We start from the raw sequence: 19085 nt of genomic DNA on the forward strand, positions 1-19085 counted from the left end.
GATCTTATTTAGCCGTTACTGCCAGTGATGGTGGCTTCGCGGCCATGTTGGTATCAGTTTATTGACACTTCTGTGGTTCTTTTCAACAAGTGGAAGATATTGTCAGAAATTCATGCGGTCTCCGAGGCTTATGTGAACATTTTTCCCCACTCGGTTGCTTGTAATTCCAGTCTGTACAACAAGATGTGAATGCAGCTTAGTGTCAGTCAGTCAGTGGGTACGTAACCAATCACAACTGAGGACAGGAAAGATATTTATAAGAGCTATTACAGTACAATTTTACTGAGGTTTCCTCAGTTTTTTTAAACCGGGAGTCCCACAGGATTAAGTGTAAGCCCTGCATGTAAACACATGCTGTCTTTAAATAACTGCACCACTTGCCTCAACACGTTCTGGTTACTAAGAAACCATCTATACTATATGGCCATATGTTGAGTCATTGATGTGTCGGCAATGGTCCAAGTGAACTGATCTAAGCGCACAGTTTATGTTTTACGAAAAGAGCAACTCCTGCAATCATAATGTGTTTTTGTACATCTTACTTAATTGAAGTGCAGTGTGTAATTGTTCATTAACTCATTATAGAGATCTTATTAAAACAAGCAGGCCTCTGTGACATATCCAAAATGCTGTTTGCTCCTGGTTACATAAAGTACAGTAGAGAAGCTACATGCTTTTTAACAAGGTCAGGAGACCAAAAATACAGCTGGAATATCCGACTGTAACCGAGCCTACTACAGTATCAAAATACAGTTGGCTCCTACCACATTGAGCCTCCAGCAGCCATTCATACTGAGCCGGTCATTTCTAAGTGCGATGATAAATGTGCCACAGAGCACATGTCAGAAGGATAGAGTGCACACAGGGTGTGTGAGGTATTCTTAGCACTGATGACAGTGCAGGCCGCCGAATCCATTCATATCTCTAAATGGTGGTCTGGCTGCAAGACAAGGCCACTCGCTACTGCGAAAGGTATTGGTTTCTGCTTTACTCTGCTTATTCCTATCTCAGATATGCTTTCTTACTAGAAACTGTACGTGCTACTAAACACTTTGCAGATAGGCGTCCTGTATCATCACATTTCAACCATTAGGAAACTGCTTCCTAAACAAAAAAAAGATAGATGAGTCAAAAAAGGCCACACACAGATTAAAAACAAACAGTGGTTACTAACCATAAGGGATGAACATACAATCTGACTTCAGATGACTGTCCTTCATCCTCTTTTGCTTGCATTAGCGTTCTTACTGCACTTAACTTGATTTTTATTAAATTTTTTTTCTCATTTATTTATTTATATGTATGTGTGTGTATGTATGTATGTATGTGGGTATGGGGGTGTGTGTGTGTGTATGTATGTATGTATGTATGTATGTATATGTGTATATGTATGTATATGTGGGTATATATGTATGTGTATATTTATGTATATATATATATATATATTTTCTCTCAATTCTTTATTAGTTCTTTTTCTTTTCTTTTTCTTTCTTTTTTTATTGTTGATGTGTGTAACCCTTGGTAATTCATATTACTCTTGACTGCCTTCTACCTGGGGGTGGGACGGGTGGGAAGGTGGGAGGGATTTTGCTCAAATCTATGCGACCTGTGATTGCTGCATAAACTGTGTTGTTCGTAACTGAAAAATGAATAAATAAACCTTGTTTAAAAAACAAACAAACAGTGGGCCAAGATGAATCCTGTTAAACATGCTGAAAGATCAAGTGATGGTAGTCTTCTGAATAATGTTATTCATGATATCAAATGAGGATATATTTTTGGTAAAGCAACTTTAGGAGAGCTACATGCACTAGACTAGGATTGGGAAGATGTCTGGGGCAATATTAAACTGCTGTGTACAATATGTCCTCAACACCCAATGCTGAAATCTTATGAAATCTTCTGCTTCCCCTTGAACATGATGGGCATCATCACATCGCCCTTGACCAACTGCCACTTTGCTTGTTTGCAAGCCATGATGTCTCTCTCTCATGAGCGGGCCAAATTCTCTGGGCGGGCAAAGCAGAGAAAGGGGAGGTAACCTTGCTCCTTATGACCTCATAAGGAGAAGATTCCAGATCGGCCCATCTGAGCTTTCATTTTCTCAACGGCAGAGCAGGATACCCAGGGCTCAGTTTACACCTATCACCATTTCTAGCCACTGGGGGACCATAGGCAGGCTGGGGGAAACACATATTAATGTTAAAAAAAAAACTCATAAAGTGAAATGTCCATGCCATGGGACCTTTAATATGTAAAAATGTAAGAATATGTTGCGCCAGGGATAGAGTCATTGTACAAAGTCAATCATCAAAAGGCTTCAGTCTCAGAAGAAGCTCTTTCAAAGTATTCAAGTGTACTAAGCTTCATGGGTGGCATGTTGTTTATCTACTGTACATCAGTCAAAAACAAGCTGGTCTATCGTCGGCCCACTGCTTGCATGGGTCCACTTCAACCGTTGTGGCCAGATGGGGATTATTCCACATTTTTTATGTTGTATTTCAAGTTGGTCTCAGGCATGTAAAACAGCCCTAAGGCCACTTGAATCATTATATAAAAGTGCCCTCAAGATGACAAAAAGCCACGTCATTACCATCACTGTCATATTCTCACTAAATATGATATGCTAAATCTTGAAAATGTTAAATTTGTCAAATGTTTGCTTAATTTTTTTTTTTATAATAACTTTATTATTTTTATATGTTTAACATATAACATACAGAACAAATAAATGCACTTGAACAAGAACCAAAACCCTCTCCCACCCCCCACCCTCTGCAGTCTAGAGGAAAACAAAACAAACCAATATACAAAAAAGCCAGCGCTGAGCTATCATTTTCTTGGTTGCGGTTGAGCCGGCTAGCCAAATTTTCTTCTGTCTCCCAAGCAGGTGTAATTTAGAGTCGTCATTAAGTAACAAAACAATCGGTATCCAGTCAGTAGGAATTCGACTTCCTATCACATCAGATATTATTGATGTTGTTTTATTCCAGAACTCATGCACCTGTTCACACTCCCAGACCATGTGCAGGAAAAGTTCCAGTTTGTTCAGGTTGACAGAACGTGCAATAGGGAGTGGGAATGACTTTAGAGACGTATCTCTTCTGAAGAATTCAATATTTCCTATGGCATTATGTTGAAGTGGATCAGCTGGTGATTTGGGTTCTTGGAATGCTTGCTTAATTTTTAAATAATTATCCACCTCTGAAAAGATTTGTTACACTCTGCTCTAAAAAAAACAACACGGGTAACTAGATCAGCCACAAGGGGCAAATGTAGTCTTCGGCAACGCAAAACTGCATACATAATTCTCCTTTGTGGCTATAAATCAGTGGAATAATCTTCCTACAGAGCTAATTTCATGCACTAACTTGCACCTTATCAAAGCATTGGCTGTTAACAAAGCAGACTTGCTCCCACCAGTAAATTGATGTGCTACATTACGGTGTGTTTTTGGGGTGGGATTGGGAGACAATAATGTCTGTAGATTTTTATGACTTTATGTATCTATATTGTATACTGTAAATCCTTTGTCTGTATTTTAACGTGCCATCTACCTGCCCAGGGACTATAGGCGGAAATTAGCAATTTGCTACAACCTGGCACAAGACATCTATTCATGTTTTTTTGTGCATTGTCCCTGTTCAAATAAATAAATTACAATTACAATGACTCAGTTCAGTGTTTTTCTCCTACTGCAGGACAGGAGCTGTTAGCAGTTTTCGTCCTCCAGGACGTCTGGGGGTTCCTCCCAGAACTGCTCTCTGATAATGTCGCGGTGGCGGGCCTGCACCCTCCTCCTGCTGCCAGTCACAGCCACGTCCTCCTCCTCTTCGCTCGGGAGCTTCATGCGCTTGGTGACAGTTTCATCTCACGGGACACAAAAAAATTAGACAATGACATTTTGGGAAATATCGCTCTCATATTTGACAGTCTCATAGCTGTCCAAAGACTCAGCCGGTCACTGCCCTCGGCCAAGAAATAGTCCAGCACATAACCCTCTTGTTGTTTTTACACTTCAGTTTTTAATATGTTATTTAGTGAATATGTTATTTAGAGAAACTGGTAGGTGTTTTTTTTTAATATTTGGACAGTTTCTTCTTGCTTAAAGTCTTTATGCTAAGCTAAGCTAACGGACAGATATGAGATTGGTATCAATCTTCTTGCAAACAACAAAAAGCTAATATGTGTATTCCCATAAATGGCAAACTATTTCATTTAAATACAATCCTTATACACTTAAGCGCTATTTTAAAAATTGCTACTGGTAACACATCTTGCATTTCTGATTTTAGTTTGGTTTGTTTTTTTATTCTTGTTAATAACAAAGCCACAATGCAATGCCATGTGTAGGTAACGTATATGCAGCACTGTAATAATAATAATAATAATATCCACTTTTTGAGCAGGCAGCAATTCATTTATTTTTCTTTCATTTCACTATGAATTCTACTAATAAAGTTACGTATGTATTCCTACATTAGGGTTAGCTCAACTGGTAGAGCGGGCTCACATGTGTAGAGGTTTACTCCTCGACGCAGCGGCTGCAGGTTCAACTCCAACCTGCGGCCCTTTGCTGCATGTCATTCCCCCTTTCTCCCCTTTCATATCTTCATTTGTCCTGTGAAAACAAAGGCCTAAAAATGCCCCAAAAAAAATAAATAAAATAAATCAGCTGCAAAATGGCAAATATTTGAAGGCAAGACAAAAATAAGGCTGTCAATGCAAAGCATCAGATGTTGGGAGTTTTGAAAGTGGTACCTGCAAGTTAGTGGACAACATGACTATGAGGCAACTTTGACCGAAAAATAGACAACTGCATTTGTAGAGCCAGGAATAACAAAGCAGTAAATGAACATGCACCGAATAAATTTTAGCTTCACAAAACATCAACAGTAAATGTTAAGGGTACCGCTTTATATTAAGGTACACATTACTGTAACTAGTCATAGTAAACTAGTCATTTAAAAGCATGTATTAAAGCCCTTATTCTGCATGACCATATGCCATCCATAATCTAAGAGTTTTCCCTCAATAACCTTATAAGTACTGCTCACAATAGTAAATTAGGAAGTTGTACATGAATGACGAATGACCTAATATGCTTTGTGTGGGCCTTATAAGGTGGTAGTCATTCTCCCTTAATAAATATGCAGCTCTCACCCATGTTCCCCATTCTAAAGAGAGGTCTTGCTCATAACCGATTCACTTGTAGTTTGACACCTTTTAAACCACACAGGTTATTTTTTCTTCACGCCTCCGCAGCCCGGGCTGCTAAGGACTCAGCCTACAGATTAAGATGCACGATATTTTTATGAAGTTGTACTGGTAGTGTAGGTACATTATGTGATCAGTACGATCATTTCAATTGTATGTATAGTATGGCATGATTATATGCACTTTCAGTTTGGTCAGTAATAATGTTTACCATTCCAGATCCTACACCTAATGACAAAGACCATGCAGAAAACTCTAAATCTAAGAACAACGTTGCTTACTCGGAGCGGGATTATAATTTATATCTTCCATTTCTTTTGGCAACTTCAGTCTGCAATCATTTAGCTTCACAGATTTGAAACTAATTCTTGAGATAGAACACAGACATCTTTCCTTGATTAAATCAAGTGAAGTTTCTTATCTCACGTTGAAATACTTTAACAGTTAGGTGGAAGAGTCGACAATGAGGCTGTACTTAGGCACAAACCAACGTTTCAGATTTTTATTAGAAAAACAGCAAGTAATCTCAACACCGTCAAATTCACTTCAAAACGTGGCCTCAGTTCTCCCGTCACATAAAGAGCAGGCCTGGATCACTATATGGCAGGCACGTAGCAAAGGTCACATCACACAGAGCAGTTTATGGCAGCTTGTGAGCAAAATGACACAGCTTGGCTCATCATCAACTCTCAGTCCTGTACTGGTTTGTTGAACTCCAACTGGTCCTGCTATCGCTCGGAAACGAGAACTAAGGTCTCATCCTCTATCGCGCAATTTCCACATCCAGATTCACAGATTTCTAGTTTGACTGTAGTCGACAGGTTGATTTACAATTTACAAACTGCGGTTTAGGATGAATGCTGCAAAAGAGGATGCAAAGAACTTTAAGATGGGCCGCCTCACAGATCAAGTCCTTATGTTCTTTTACATCAAATATGACCCTCGCATAGACAGCTGTATTTATACTCCGTCTCCCCCCCCCACATTACTCAGTACTACTCTGGCCTGTTTAAAAAAAAATTACTCAAGAGGACATAAGCAATAGGAACAGATAGTGCTTCGGATGCATTGTTACAGATTTCAAAGAGTGAAGGTGATGAAATTAAATATTCAGTTGCGCAGTGCTTCTCTAGAATGAACTCGGGACAAGATTCTGACAAAGATCCAATATGTTTAAAGACTTTCATTCTGAAACGTCCCACCGCCAAGCTATTCTGAGCGCACAGTTACAACAAGATAACTAAGAATGATTCCATTGCGTAGACTGAGTATATGATGAAACCTACATCATGTTTTAGAAAAAAAAAAAAAAAAAAAAAAAAAAGTACTACCTTACAGCTTTGTAAAAATAAACATACATGACATTTAAATTACAAATAGGATATATCATAGGACATTGACATTTATCTTTTCTCTAGAGGATTTACTGCCAAAACACAGTAGAATAATATATTATAGTGAGAATGACTGACATCCAGCCAGTCCAGACGGCCCTCCGTTGTCATGGAAACCCAGTGACTTTGGTGCAAAGCTCTACTGCTGGCCTTCTTTCTTCTCTCCCTCTGATGAGCTCGAGCCACTGCTGCTGCCGTCCCGCTCTGCTGCCATCTGCAGGAACATGGTGGACATAAGCATCGGGCATGAAGCTGCTCACACTTTATTTTCACAGCCATAAACCGTTACACACAACCCCATTTTACAGGTACCTGAAACTGACGGGGGCAGTATATACGCTTAACGTAAAAAATGTTCTAGACTGCAGCTAAATGCTGAAGAAGAACACCGACCAGCACAGGAAACACAGCAAATAGCCCCTCATCTCCCTGTACGGCTTTACCGTGCATCTACGGCGGCGGCTTTCACAACTTCACCTGGGACTCCCAAACCGCAAGGGAGTCTATTTCTCTCTGCAGTCTATCACAACCGAACATGTGCTCCGATAGCGCTTGTTTTAACGGACCTCTATAACATCAGTTAACTTTGACCAGCCCGGTGCTTTGTGAAGAACAACCAAGCGGAGAGAAACAGACGTAACTAAACATGCTTGCTGTCTGGGAGTTCCAGGTGAACTCATGAAAGACGGTTCCGTACGCTGGCTGTGTGGTGATGCCAGGCTTCAAAGCAACGGGCCCAGAAGACGGACATTTTCATAAATCACACTCTTCTTGCCCCCTCCACTCCATAACAGAAAGTTAAAAAGAAAACACTGAAAGAAGAGTGACACGAGGTTGCTATCTGTATATGTATAAAGCAAGACTGCTGCAGTCGGCAAAACAAGTTACAATGTAAGGGGTATGTATGTATGTATGGTAATGTAAAGGGCTCACTGCTGCGTTCTCGCTTAATACTGGACCAATTTCAAAGATAGTTGTTCACATTAGTCACTAAAACATGGAAAATAGGGCCGAGGTTGAAAAACAAAAACCAAACTACCCTTTAAAGAGCAGCTCACTGCAGACGGACCAATCAACTGTTGGCTCATCTTGACAAAATGTCGGCATTTCCACAGAGAAGCTCCGTTTCAGCACCGCGGACAGTGCTGCTCTGTTTCAGTAATGTCTTAATTTGAATACTTAATAAACACAATGTTGTAAACAAAGTGAAATAAAGCTCCGTGGCTTTAGACAGACCACGTGATGGTCCCTAAAGTTTCAGCCCTTAATAAGAACAAAACAGATTTACCATGATCCGGTCCCAAAGTACAAAGTTCTCTTCAGGAAGCTTCCTCAGAAATAATTAGGAAATGACAGACCTGGAATATGTTTTTGCGTCACATTTCCTCAGTGGGAGAGTTCCTACCTTCTTGTAGGCCATTTCGAAGAGTTTGAGTGAGGCCTGCTGCAGGGTGGTGGCCGCCTGCTTGATGTTCTCTCCCGTTTCAGAGTCCTTGTTGGCCAGAAGATCCCTGACCTTCGAGATCTCCTCCTTGAGCTTGGTGCACTGAGAGGAAACATGACTCAATACAGCACCCACAACAATAATACAAACAATAGCACAGCAGACACTTTATATTATTATAGCCCCGTTAGGTCTGGGCAATATATCAATATCATATTGATATCGTGATATGAGACTAGATATAGTCGTAGATTTTGGATATCGTAATATGACAAAAGTGTTGTCTTTTCCTGGTTTTAAAGTTTGCATTACAGTAAAGTGATGTCATTTTCTGAACTTACCAGACTGTTGTAGCTGTTCCATTATTTGCCTATTACAGTACGCCCGCATTACTGATGATTATTTATCTAAAATCTAAGTGTGAAGATATTTTGTTAAAGCCCTAGAACCCTAGAATTATCGATATTGAGGTATTAGGACAAGAATATCGTGATATCCGATTGGCTCAAAATCACCCAGCCCTATTCCCCGTCATGATATGGTTACCACACATCATCTCAACAATCAATTCTTTCATGAATTGAGGATTAGCACAACTGGAAATTGATTTTTCACATGCATGTACAAAGTAAAGATCAGTTTTACCTCATCAGCAGGAAGCTGGTCCTTGAACTCCTCCATCTTGGATTCGGTGTCATGGACGATGCCTTCGGCCATGTTGACTGCCTCCACGCGGTCCTGTGCGCCAGAAAACGAGCATTAGAGGGAGAAACTCAAACTCAAGACTCAAGCCACGAGTCAACGTGCTGCCAGGCGTCATCACCTTTCTCCTCCGGTCCTCCTCTGCGTACTTCTCGGCATTCTTGATCATGTTCTCGATGTCGTCTTTGCTGAGCCCTCCTGATGACTGGATCACGACTGAGGAGATTGCACAGAGACGCTCAACACTTCAAACTCATGATAACCCCGACACAGGGTCCTAAAACACTGTTTGAAAACCATTTATTCATTAATAATAAACCATTAAATTAAAGCCACATATCCAGCACTTTGTTACTGGAACAACATTCATTATTGACTATTCTAATATGACCAATCAGAGAGCCTGTCTCCATGCAATGCTTTGCAAATCAAATTCAGAATTGCAACAGGAGCGAGGAAATGGATTTTAAAATGAGAAAAGGAATTGCCCTTTAAAATGCCTCGTTAAAAACTATTCTTAATACAATTATTAATTTCGGTTTTTAAACTGCATTTCAAATCTAGATCTATAAATGCTTTTTTATTTAGGAATTCATTAATGTATTAAACAAATTAGGTATTTATTTACTGTTTTAAAGTTTCATTTTGAAAATCGTTTTACAGTTTCTCCATTTAATAATAGATTAATTAATGGATTTGAATGTAATTCCTGTTTTGAATGTACAATTTGATATGAAAGAAATGCCCCTGGGGGAGCCCTACAGCTCCTTGTGTTAGCATTCGGCAGGACACCTACTCTGCTGCTCTCGGCCCGTCCCCTTGTCCTTGGCCGAGACGTGGACAATGCCGTTGGCGTCAATGTCAAAGGTGACCTCAACCTGAGGGACGCCGCGGGGGGCAGGGGGGATTCCCACCAGAGTGAACTGACCCAGCACCTTGTTGTCTGCTGCCATCTCCCTCTCTCCCTGACACACCTTGATCTCTACCTGCGTCTGTCCATCGGCCGCCGTGGAGAACACCTGCAGGGGCGGGGGGACAGAAGGACGCATTAACACCCGGAAACAGCTTTTACACAAACACGAAGACACAGTCCCAGCCTCAGGGTTCAGTACCTGGCTCTTCTTGGTGGGAATGGTGGTGTTCCTGTTGATGAGTTTGGTGAAGACTCCGCCCAGGGTCTCGATACCCAGAGACAGGGGTGTGACATCCAACAGCAGCACATCAGTGACATCACCGGCCAAAACTCCACCCTGGATGGCTGCTCCTATGGCAACGGCCTCGTCAGGGTTGACGGACTTGCTGGGAGCGCGGCCGAACAGGTCCTGAACCGTTTGTTGGACCTGCAGAGAATTATACTGGTTGAGTAAAGGTCTTTCAACAACAAAAGTTTACTATTTTTTTTATTATTTAAATAAAAGTCCAGTTGGTTTAATGCCTGCCGACTAGGGGTGGTATGGTTCATGAAAAAACACCTGAACCGCTCGGTTCGGAGCATGTATGTACCACACGGTTCGTCAGTACACTGTTAATGTGCACTAACCACTTACTGCCGTTGTGCCCACTTTCGACACCTATGTTAAAACACTTACTGGAAATGATGAGCGCGATGGGCGTGACAAATACAACCCTTGGCAGCTGATTGGACGATTGCATCACATGGGTCTGGCTGGTCCCTAATTTCAAAACAGACTGTCATGGCGGCTTGTTCAGAATACGATCTCATATTGTACTAAAATAGTTCACCGAAACGTGTTTCTGAAAACATTTTAAGTGAGAAATAGGCCATGCAGTTGCTGAATCTGTCTTCATTTCAGATCAACAAAGGTCAGTTTAAAAGATTTTCGTCAGATTTTGAGAGACACCGAGCTGACCGGGGCTGCTGCTGCTGCTGCTGCTGCTGCAGGTCACGTCACCTTAGAGATGTCAGGTGGGAGAGAGGCTGCCCAGAGCTGGAGGATGCGCCAGCGTCGTTTATAGTCTGGTGTGTGGGAACATTTTGGATTTCATGTTACCTATGATGAAATAAAACAATATAGAACTGCCACTGTGTGCATGTTTTGTGCAACATGCATTCAATATGCTAATTGTAGCTATATGCTGAAGTATATTCTGGAGTGTTAAAGATTAAAAGAAAAAAATAACAAGAACCGCGATACGAACCGAACCGTGGGTTTTGTGAACCGTACCACCCCTACTGCCGACACATGATGGAAACAAAAGTTCTAAATGTCGCGTGGCTTAAAGTGTGTGCAGAGTCCCCAACGAGCGGGCCGAAGCTTCACAGACAGTGTTGTTGCATGTCTGCGTGTTGTTTCATGTCTGCATGTTTGTTGCGTCTCTGCATCTTGTTTCACGTCTGCGTGCTGTTGCATGGTGGGACCGATCGGCTGCTGTGTACCTTGGGCATACGGCTCATGCCTCCGACCAGCAGCACCTCTCCGATGTCTCCCTTGGACACCTCAGCGTCCTGCAAGGCCTTCTGACAGGGAGCCACGGTGCGCCGGATCAGATCAGCCACGATGCCTTCAAACTGAGAACGGGTCAGCTTCATGTTGAGGTGTTTGGGGCCAGAGGCGTCCATGGTCAGGTAGGGAAGGTTGATGTCAGTCTGGAGGAGAGAATAAACCACTTTAACAAAAAAGGTCTCAAGACGGAGACAGAGGTACATTTAATTTCCTGTTGATTAGCGAAACCTCAGCGCTGCTAAAGGAGTCTTCTGGATCTTACATACAGTATGCATCAGTACAGAGTGGAAATGTTCTCCTTTACCAATCACCATAACGGCCTTCTTCCACCTCAGAAACACCGCCAGTCTCTGCCCAATGGTTCCACTGCCAATGTCCTAAATCAAATTTGCCTCCTCCCCCACACCTGCTCCCATGACCACATCCCCCCGTGGTCCAGTCTCCGCTCCAACTCATCTTTATAATGGAGTTAACTGGAGCTAACCGGAGCTAATGTTGCTAACCAAGCCTTTAGTTCGTCTCTGTGCCCGTATGCAACTGTATTTATGGACTTGAGCCCGAATAAAACCTTAGATTTTATTAAAAGGTGCTCTAAGTGATGTTGGGTGACGTTACTTCTTGTTGACGTTCAAAGTATTTTCAAACAAAACGAAGACTAGCTCACTCCTCCTCATCCCGTTCCCTCCCTTCTGTGCTTCAGCGCACTAACCCCAACTTATTGGGACTTTAGCTTATTTACCGTATCCCCCAGTGTTATACAATACCATACATACCCTTCTCTCGTCTGACTCACCCAGCACAGATCCTGGAGGTAACCGGCTCCAACTAGCCTACTGCTCCCAATAAGTGACAAAATAACGCCAACATTTTCTATTTAAAATGTTGTGATAGTCCTGTCGGTCTGTCTGTCTGTCTGTCTGTCTATATCAATTACTCCAACTCTGAGCGAACTCTCTGCTCCTCATCAAGGGGCTTCTCAGGTGCTGCAAGCAAATCACTCTGCCGGAGTAGCAGTGCTTCGCCTTCTGAGAATATAGTTCCCAGTTTGTATACAGTTAGAAGATGGCTGTGTCTCATGTGACTATACAAATCACAAAAACATTTTTAGGCCTTTATTGACAGGCCTTTATTGACAGGACAGATGAAGACATGAAAGGGGGGAGAGAGAGAGGGGGGGGAATGAAATGCTGCAAGGGGCCGCAGTTCGGAATCGAACCCGGGCCCGCTGCGTCAAGGAGTAAACATCTATATATATGGGCACCCGCTCTACCAACTGAGCTATCCAGGCGCCCAATGTTGGCGTTACTTTGTCACTTATTGGGAACAGTAGGCCAGATGGAGCCGGTTACTTCCAGGATCTGTGCTAAGCTAGACAAGCGGCGGGTGCGCTAGACAGAGTTACGACGCACGGCGATGAGAAGGGTATGTATGGACTTGTCTAACTCTGGGGGATACAGTGAATAAGCTAAAGTCCCAATAAGTCGGCGTGTCCCTTTAACTTTCACTGCTTGCTTTTAAGGCAAAGTGTACAACTGTTCGTTTTTGCAAATAACTAAACTCCTTAAATGGTTGCAGTAAAGAGCAGTGGTTTGTAAATGTATTTTAGACTCATTCAGTCAGTCCGCTATTGTCTGCCACTTTTTTTTTCCCACTACAGCCACCGAGTTTACTTCTTAACATATGCTTTGCTTCCTCATATAGCCTATATAGGGATAAAAAGAACCTGAAGAAATTGGACTCTGAAATCTTAATTCCATGCACACACAGTCAGTTATTTTTTTCCCCAGGATTATATAAGATTATATAATAAAACATTGAGGTGTACTCTCCCTGTTTCATGAATGTACAGTATAGCCTACATAGTTACTGGTCCAGTGAATTAGGACTATCATTTGGGAGGATTGTGATTAGCTTTCATCATTTTATTCTTTGCCAAATTATAGTCCCAGTTCACTGGACAGAACAAATTGTATTAAGAATTGCAAATAAAATGCACATGGTACAGTAACATAGCTACATGATCCTTTATAGTTAAATACAAATAGCAATAAAGCAACTAATAATTAACAACGTATTGGTCTCTGTTGTTAGAACCACTGAAGAAACACACGTGCATAGCACTCTTCTCCTGCTTCCAACATTAGCTACATGATTGCTGGATATACCAAACTAACTTTTCTTCACTTTGCTGGAGAATGAGCGTATAGCTGAAAGGAACATCGCAATAAGGTTGGCGAAAAAAAAAGGCCCTATGCTTTTCAGCGTCTATTTCGCTAAGAGGAAACTCAATAAAAAACAATTTGCCAACACTATATATCAAACAAAAGACAGACACCGTACAGTATTAAGATGCTATGAGCTGTAGCCTACATTCACCACTTCTAACCAGAGGCAGAACATGGCGTAATCTGAGATTATTCCTTCACAGCGCTGTGCAATGTGAGAAGATCTCAGAGCTGAACCGGGCGGACGCAGCAGTTTTCATCAGACTCACCCCAGGTTAATTAAGTCTACTGCTAATAACATTACCATTCCCAAATACAGGAGCTAAATCTGTTGATGGAAATATTCTTTTTAAAAACAGATATCTTAGTTACAACAAGATTGAGTTAACAAAGCATCTTAGTGTTTCTATGTTGTTAAGGGATTTATTCCCTTTGGAAAATCCCACCATCTCTACAAAGCTAACGCTAGTTCAAGTTGGCTGGTTGACTGACTAAATGGGGAGGGGCCAAATATCTAATAAATAGTTATTATGAAGGTGAATTGCCCCACAATATAAATACAGTATGATAATATCTTTCATGTTGTTAATAACCATTATTGTAGCATGGCAACATGAACCTAGAGGGAGTGATTTAACGCCATGATTGGCACGACAGAGACGCTGACGTGGACTCAAACCCTCTGGTGTATGCTTAATTTGGACTGGCCAGCTGTTGTATCAGGGATGCAGAGGGTGTTGTGTGTACCTGCAGTGAAGAGGACAGCTCACACTTGGCCTTCTCAGCCGCTTCTCGGACTCGCTGAAGAGCCATGTTGTCTTTCAACAGATCCACGCCAGACTGAAGAAACAAGACAACACTCATGAAATCCTCAACTACAGCTGAGAAGCTTCTCTAGAGATAAATACTTTCATTATTTACCTCTCTCTTGAACTCCTTAACAATGTGTTGGAGGAGGTGATGGTCAAAGTCCTCTCCCCCAAGGAAGGTGTCACCGTTGGTGGACTTCACCTCAAACACTCCCTTCTGGATCTCCAGGACTGAGATATCAAACGTACCTCCACCTAGATCATACACAGCAATACTGGAAACAGACACAAGGCAGTTTAATAACACAGGCAAACAAAAACTGAATAAAACAGTGGGCACTTTCTGTGTTTCCCTGTGCAAAGTAGCATCTGGCAGGAGCAGTGTAGTGCTAGTCCTTCTCTACCCACATTTTATCCTGGGTTTTTTCCAGGCCGTAGGCCAGCGCAGCCGCTGTTGGCTCATTGATCACACGCAGGACGTTCAGACCAGCGATCTGACCAGCATCTTTGGTAGCCTAATGAAATCACACATTGGGAATGTGAGGTGCTGGCAAGCCAACATTTTGTCAACACTTCTAGAAAGGTTACAGTAACTACAGAGGTGACGGGTTCTTCAACACTTTTCTATGAAAGTAAAAATGGTGAAAAATGCCATTGTAGACTTCCCATGATAACCTTACACACACAGAAAAAAAATATTCAAATATATTACATGTCATTACATGTAATGACAGCTGCAGACTTATAAAAGCAACATGTAATCACAACATTACTACCATTAGGGGCATGAGGTGTATATGCGTGCCTGTGTGTGTGCGTACCTGTCTCTGAGAGTCATTGAAGTAGGCCGGTACAGTGACCACAGCGTTCTTCACTTTTGTTCCCAGATAGTTCTCTGCAACACAAATACCAAATCATTATCTCACACACACACACACACACACACACACACACACACACACACACACACACACACACACACACACACACACACACACACACACACACACACACACACACACACACACACACACACACACACACACACACACACACACACACACACACACACACACACACACACACACACACACACACACACACGATATGAAAGTAAATTTCCCTCCAGTGCAGGTTCAGTCATACCTGCAGTCTCCTTCATCTTCATCAGGACGAAGGCTCCAGCCTGGCTGGGGGAGTACATTTTCCCATGAGCCTCCACCCAAGCATCTCCGTTAGATGCACGCACAATCTTGAAGGGGACGTTCTTCCTGTTAATGGAAAAAAATAAAGATAAAATAAAGAGTCCAGCTGATGAATCCGTTGACTGGTTCAGTCTGTCTAAAATCTCCAACGTTTCCTCTGTTTTTAGTTATGTAGAAAACAATGAAAAAAAAAATAACGCCAACATTTTCCTATTTACATGTTGCGATTTGTATAGTCACAGCGTGTACAAATAACGTCACATGAGACGCAGCCATCTTCTAACCGTATAAACTGGGAGCTATATTCTCAGAAAGGCAAAGCACTGCTACTCTCTGCTCAGGGCTTCTCAGGTGCTGCAAGCATATCACTCCGCCCAAGTAGCAGAAGTAGCACTGCTTCGCCTTTCTGAGAATATAGTTCCCAGTTTATAAACGGTTAGAAGATGGCTGTGTCTCATGTGACCTTATTTGTACACGCTGTGACTATACAAATCACAACATGTAAACAGGAACATGTTGGCGTTATTTTGTCACTTATTGGGAGCAGTAGGCTAGTTGGAACCGATTACCTTCAGGATCCGTGCTAAACTAAGCTACCGGTGGAGCCGTCGGACAGAGTTACAACACGCACAGAGATGAGAAGGGTATGTATGGACTCATCTAACTCTGGGGGTTACGGTGAATAAGCTAAAGTTCCAATAAGTCGCCGTGTTCCTTTAAATTGAAATAAGTACATCCATTAATGCAGAATTCTTTAAATAGAGCCTAAGATGCACTCACAGGTCTTTCTGGACCTCGGGGTCGTCAAAGCGGCGTCCGATCAGCCTCTTTGTGGCAAACAGTGTGTTCTGAGGGTTGGTGACAGACTGGCGTTTGGCGGGCATGCCCACCAGACGCTCCCCGTCTGCTGTGAAGGCGATCACTGAAGGAGTCGTCCTGGCTCCCTCTGCATTCTCCAACACCTGAGAGGCAAAGACAAATACTTTACTTCAAACTTCAGCCCGTTCATCCACACTGACTGATGCACTATATGACGGTCTCATTTCTTGTCTTTGTTAGGCATGCTGCCAGGCTGGCTCACTGAGCACCGGGGGAGTGTCCCCGTTTACATCGCTAGCACAGGAGCTTTGGCTTAGAGTGGCTGGCGAGAGCTTGGTATTACTTGGTATTTGTAGACGTGAATTACACTCCTAAACTGCAGGGGGCAAGTTGCACAATGTTGCTTTAAATTAATCAATAAATCACCATGTTTTACGAAACAGATCCTTTTTCCATTCAACTAAACTAAAAACTAGTAACCCTATATAAGAATGTCCTTAATGAAGATTAAGAGCATGTCAGAACTAGTTTGACTTGTTTGGACTAACATTCTCCAAACACCTAAGTTTGCCACAAAATCCAATTTTCTTAGGCAAATAATGTGACTTCTGCAATTTAGTTAGTCTGAAAAAGGATGTTTAGGCAAACCATGAATCCATGACTGTAGCGAGTCAGGAGCAGAGAGAAGAGGGTCTGAAACTGGAGCTCCTGATGAGTATACTGGCCCCAGGACATTGAGCTTTCTATCTTACCATACGAGGATGAAAAGCTCCCATGTGGACATACGGTTAGGTGTCTGCTTAACCTCACCTTGGCCTGTTTCCCCTCCATGACTGCGACACATGAGTTGGTGGTTCCCAGGTCAATCCCAATGACTGAGCCCTTGATGGCCTCTGACCTACACACAGATATTAGTATTATTGTTAATATTATTAGGAATGCATCCTACAAGTTTGACTAGAACGTTCCAACAATCAAGTTACTTCACAGGATATTTTTAAAAACTATTTGGCACTCCTGAGTGAGAAACTAAGTTATTTAAGTGATTGGATCTTTGACAGTGCATATGCTGATGTAAGTCAAGTACTATCTGTCCATTATCCATTTCTACAGGACAGTTGGGATATCCTGTGTGTAGTGTGGATACTCACGCATACTCCCTCCTGGACAGAGCTCTGAGAGCATCTGGCTGGACACCGCCGCTCCAGCATGCCTGTGCACAAACCAGACAACAGTTACAGACGTTTCCAAATGTCTGAGAGCAATGAGCTCAGGCAACATAACAGCTCACCTTCTCTCCTGTGATTTTATGCCAAAAAAAAATCATATTACAAAAAAAAGAGCTTTCTCAGAGTAAATGCCTAATACACATTTAAGTCTGTAGGTGGTACACTGTAGACACATTAGCTTCTGTACCGCAACATGACTAATGTTGAGAACACAAGAGAGGATCAGTAACGTGAAGTTGTTAATAAAACTTATTGGGATGCATTATAATGGTGCAGCATGTCCTCATGAAGGTCACAGGGAGCCCACTATATCACATCCCTCTCATGATTACTTCAATCTATTCAATAAATACATTACACCTCTAAACGCCACGTTCTGTGCCGTTTAACCAGACACGCGACAGGTAACACGTCCAACTTAGTTAACGTTACCTGAACACCTGGTGTCACTGTCAATGTGAACAAGGAGCGGACGGTGGTAACACGGTTAGCATGCCAAGCTAGCCGGCTACATTTCTAACTAGCTACTGTATGATCAACACTGTTACAATAACGCACACCAGTTAAATTTGTAACTCACCTTCTTCAGCATGGAGGACACGTTCCTGGTGACACAGGTCCGTGTCGGCGTTAGAGTTCTGGAAACGCTTCTGGCGACACCCAACATTTTGACAAGTCGGCTAACAGCAAGCAGGCTAAGAGAAAGCTAACTGCGGGCTAACTTTGCAGCAGTATAGCTGAGTTTATTAATAAAAGGCGTGGTATGAATAAAGAGTCCCCGGCTAGGGTTACTGTTGGCCAGCTGTGTGAACAATAGGGCTGAGCTGCGGTAGGTCCGGGTTTCAGGCGGCGCGTCAAGGCCGAGATGCGGTTGCTTGTCGTCGGACTGAATAGAAGCGAATTGCTGGAGCTCCTTCCAGAATTATCCAACACATGTTGCAAAAGGCAGCGCTGAAGGACCCCACGTCGGGCTGCGTGTGTACTGCCTGAATGTTTTTTTAACAGTTAACTGCACATTATAGAGCTGTTTATTAAATGAAGGCACGCATGCAATTACGAATATGACAACTATTCGCTATTAAACGTGCATCATGTACAAACTAAACACTTCTCTCCCTTTGTCTTTTTTTGTGATCAGGAACAGAAGAGGGCAGCTGCACGCAGTGGGCATGATGTGAAGGTCATGATGTAACCAATACAACCATGGATGTAACCAGGGCTCACGTGTGTTGCATCAGGGAGGCTGATACCTCATGAAAAACTATGTTCATATCCAGAAAAAAATCCGAGTGGCCTCTCTACACAGTGTTGGGAGACCTCTTTATTTGAAAGAGGAGAAGGAGATTCATCCAGGTGATCAGAAGAGTTTTCTTATAATCTATGACATATTTCAGAGGCCATCATCACAGTCAACACGTATGTATCTGTAGCAGTTATTTCCTTGTATTTGCACCATGACATGTCACACAATAGTGAAACATTTCTATAACAACTTCCTACAGCTGCTAAGGTCGTTCTTGTGTAATCTATCAACGGTCCAGTGTCCAAAAATCTTGCCCTGACTGTCACACATAAA

The 19085-nt window shown here is 42.3% G+C and overlaps 1 protein-coding gene across 1 annotated transcript; it reads right to left on the reverse strand.

Annotated features, from left to right (window-relative positions):
* Window positions 1–5692: 5692 nt before the first annotated feature.
* Window positions 5693–18452, reverse strand: hspa9 (heat shock protein 9). The gene is made up of 16 exons (XM_028589474.1): window positions 18090–18452; window positions 17432–17493; window positions 17091–17178; window positions 16242–16423; window positions 15403–15527; window positions 15078–15151; window positions 14665–14771; window positions 14369–14531; window positions 14195–14287; window positions 11156–11365; window positions 9870–10097; window positions 9554–9776; window positions 8879–8973; window positions 8701–8793; window positions 8017–8157; window positions 5693–6825 (listed from the first exon to the last, which is right to left on the reverse strand). Exons 1-16 carry the CDS (start codon window positions 18174–18176, stop codon window positions 6751–6753), a joined length of 2046 nt encoding a protein of 681 aa, XP_028445275.1. The 5' UTR covers window positions 18177–18452; the 3' UTR covers window positions 5693–6750.
* Window positions 18453–19085: the final 633 nt, after the last annotated feature.

The sequence above is a fragment of the Perca flavescens genome, chromosome 10, assembly GCF_004354835.1.
Source record: "Perca flavescens isolate YP-PL-M2 chromosome 10, PFLA_1.0, whole genome shotgun sequence".
Classification (NCBI taxonomy): Eukaryota; Metazoa; Chordata; class Actinopteri; order Perciformes; family Percidae; genus Perca; species Perca flavescens.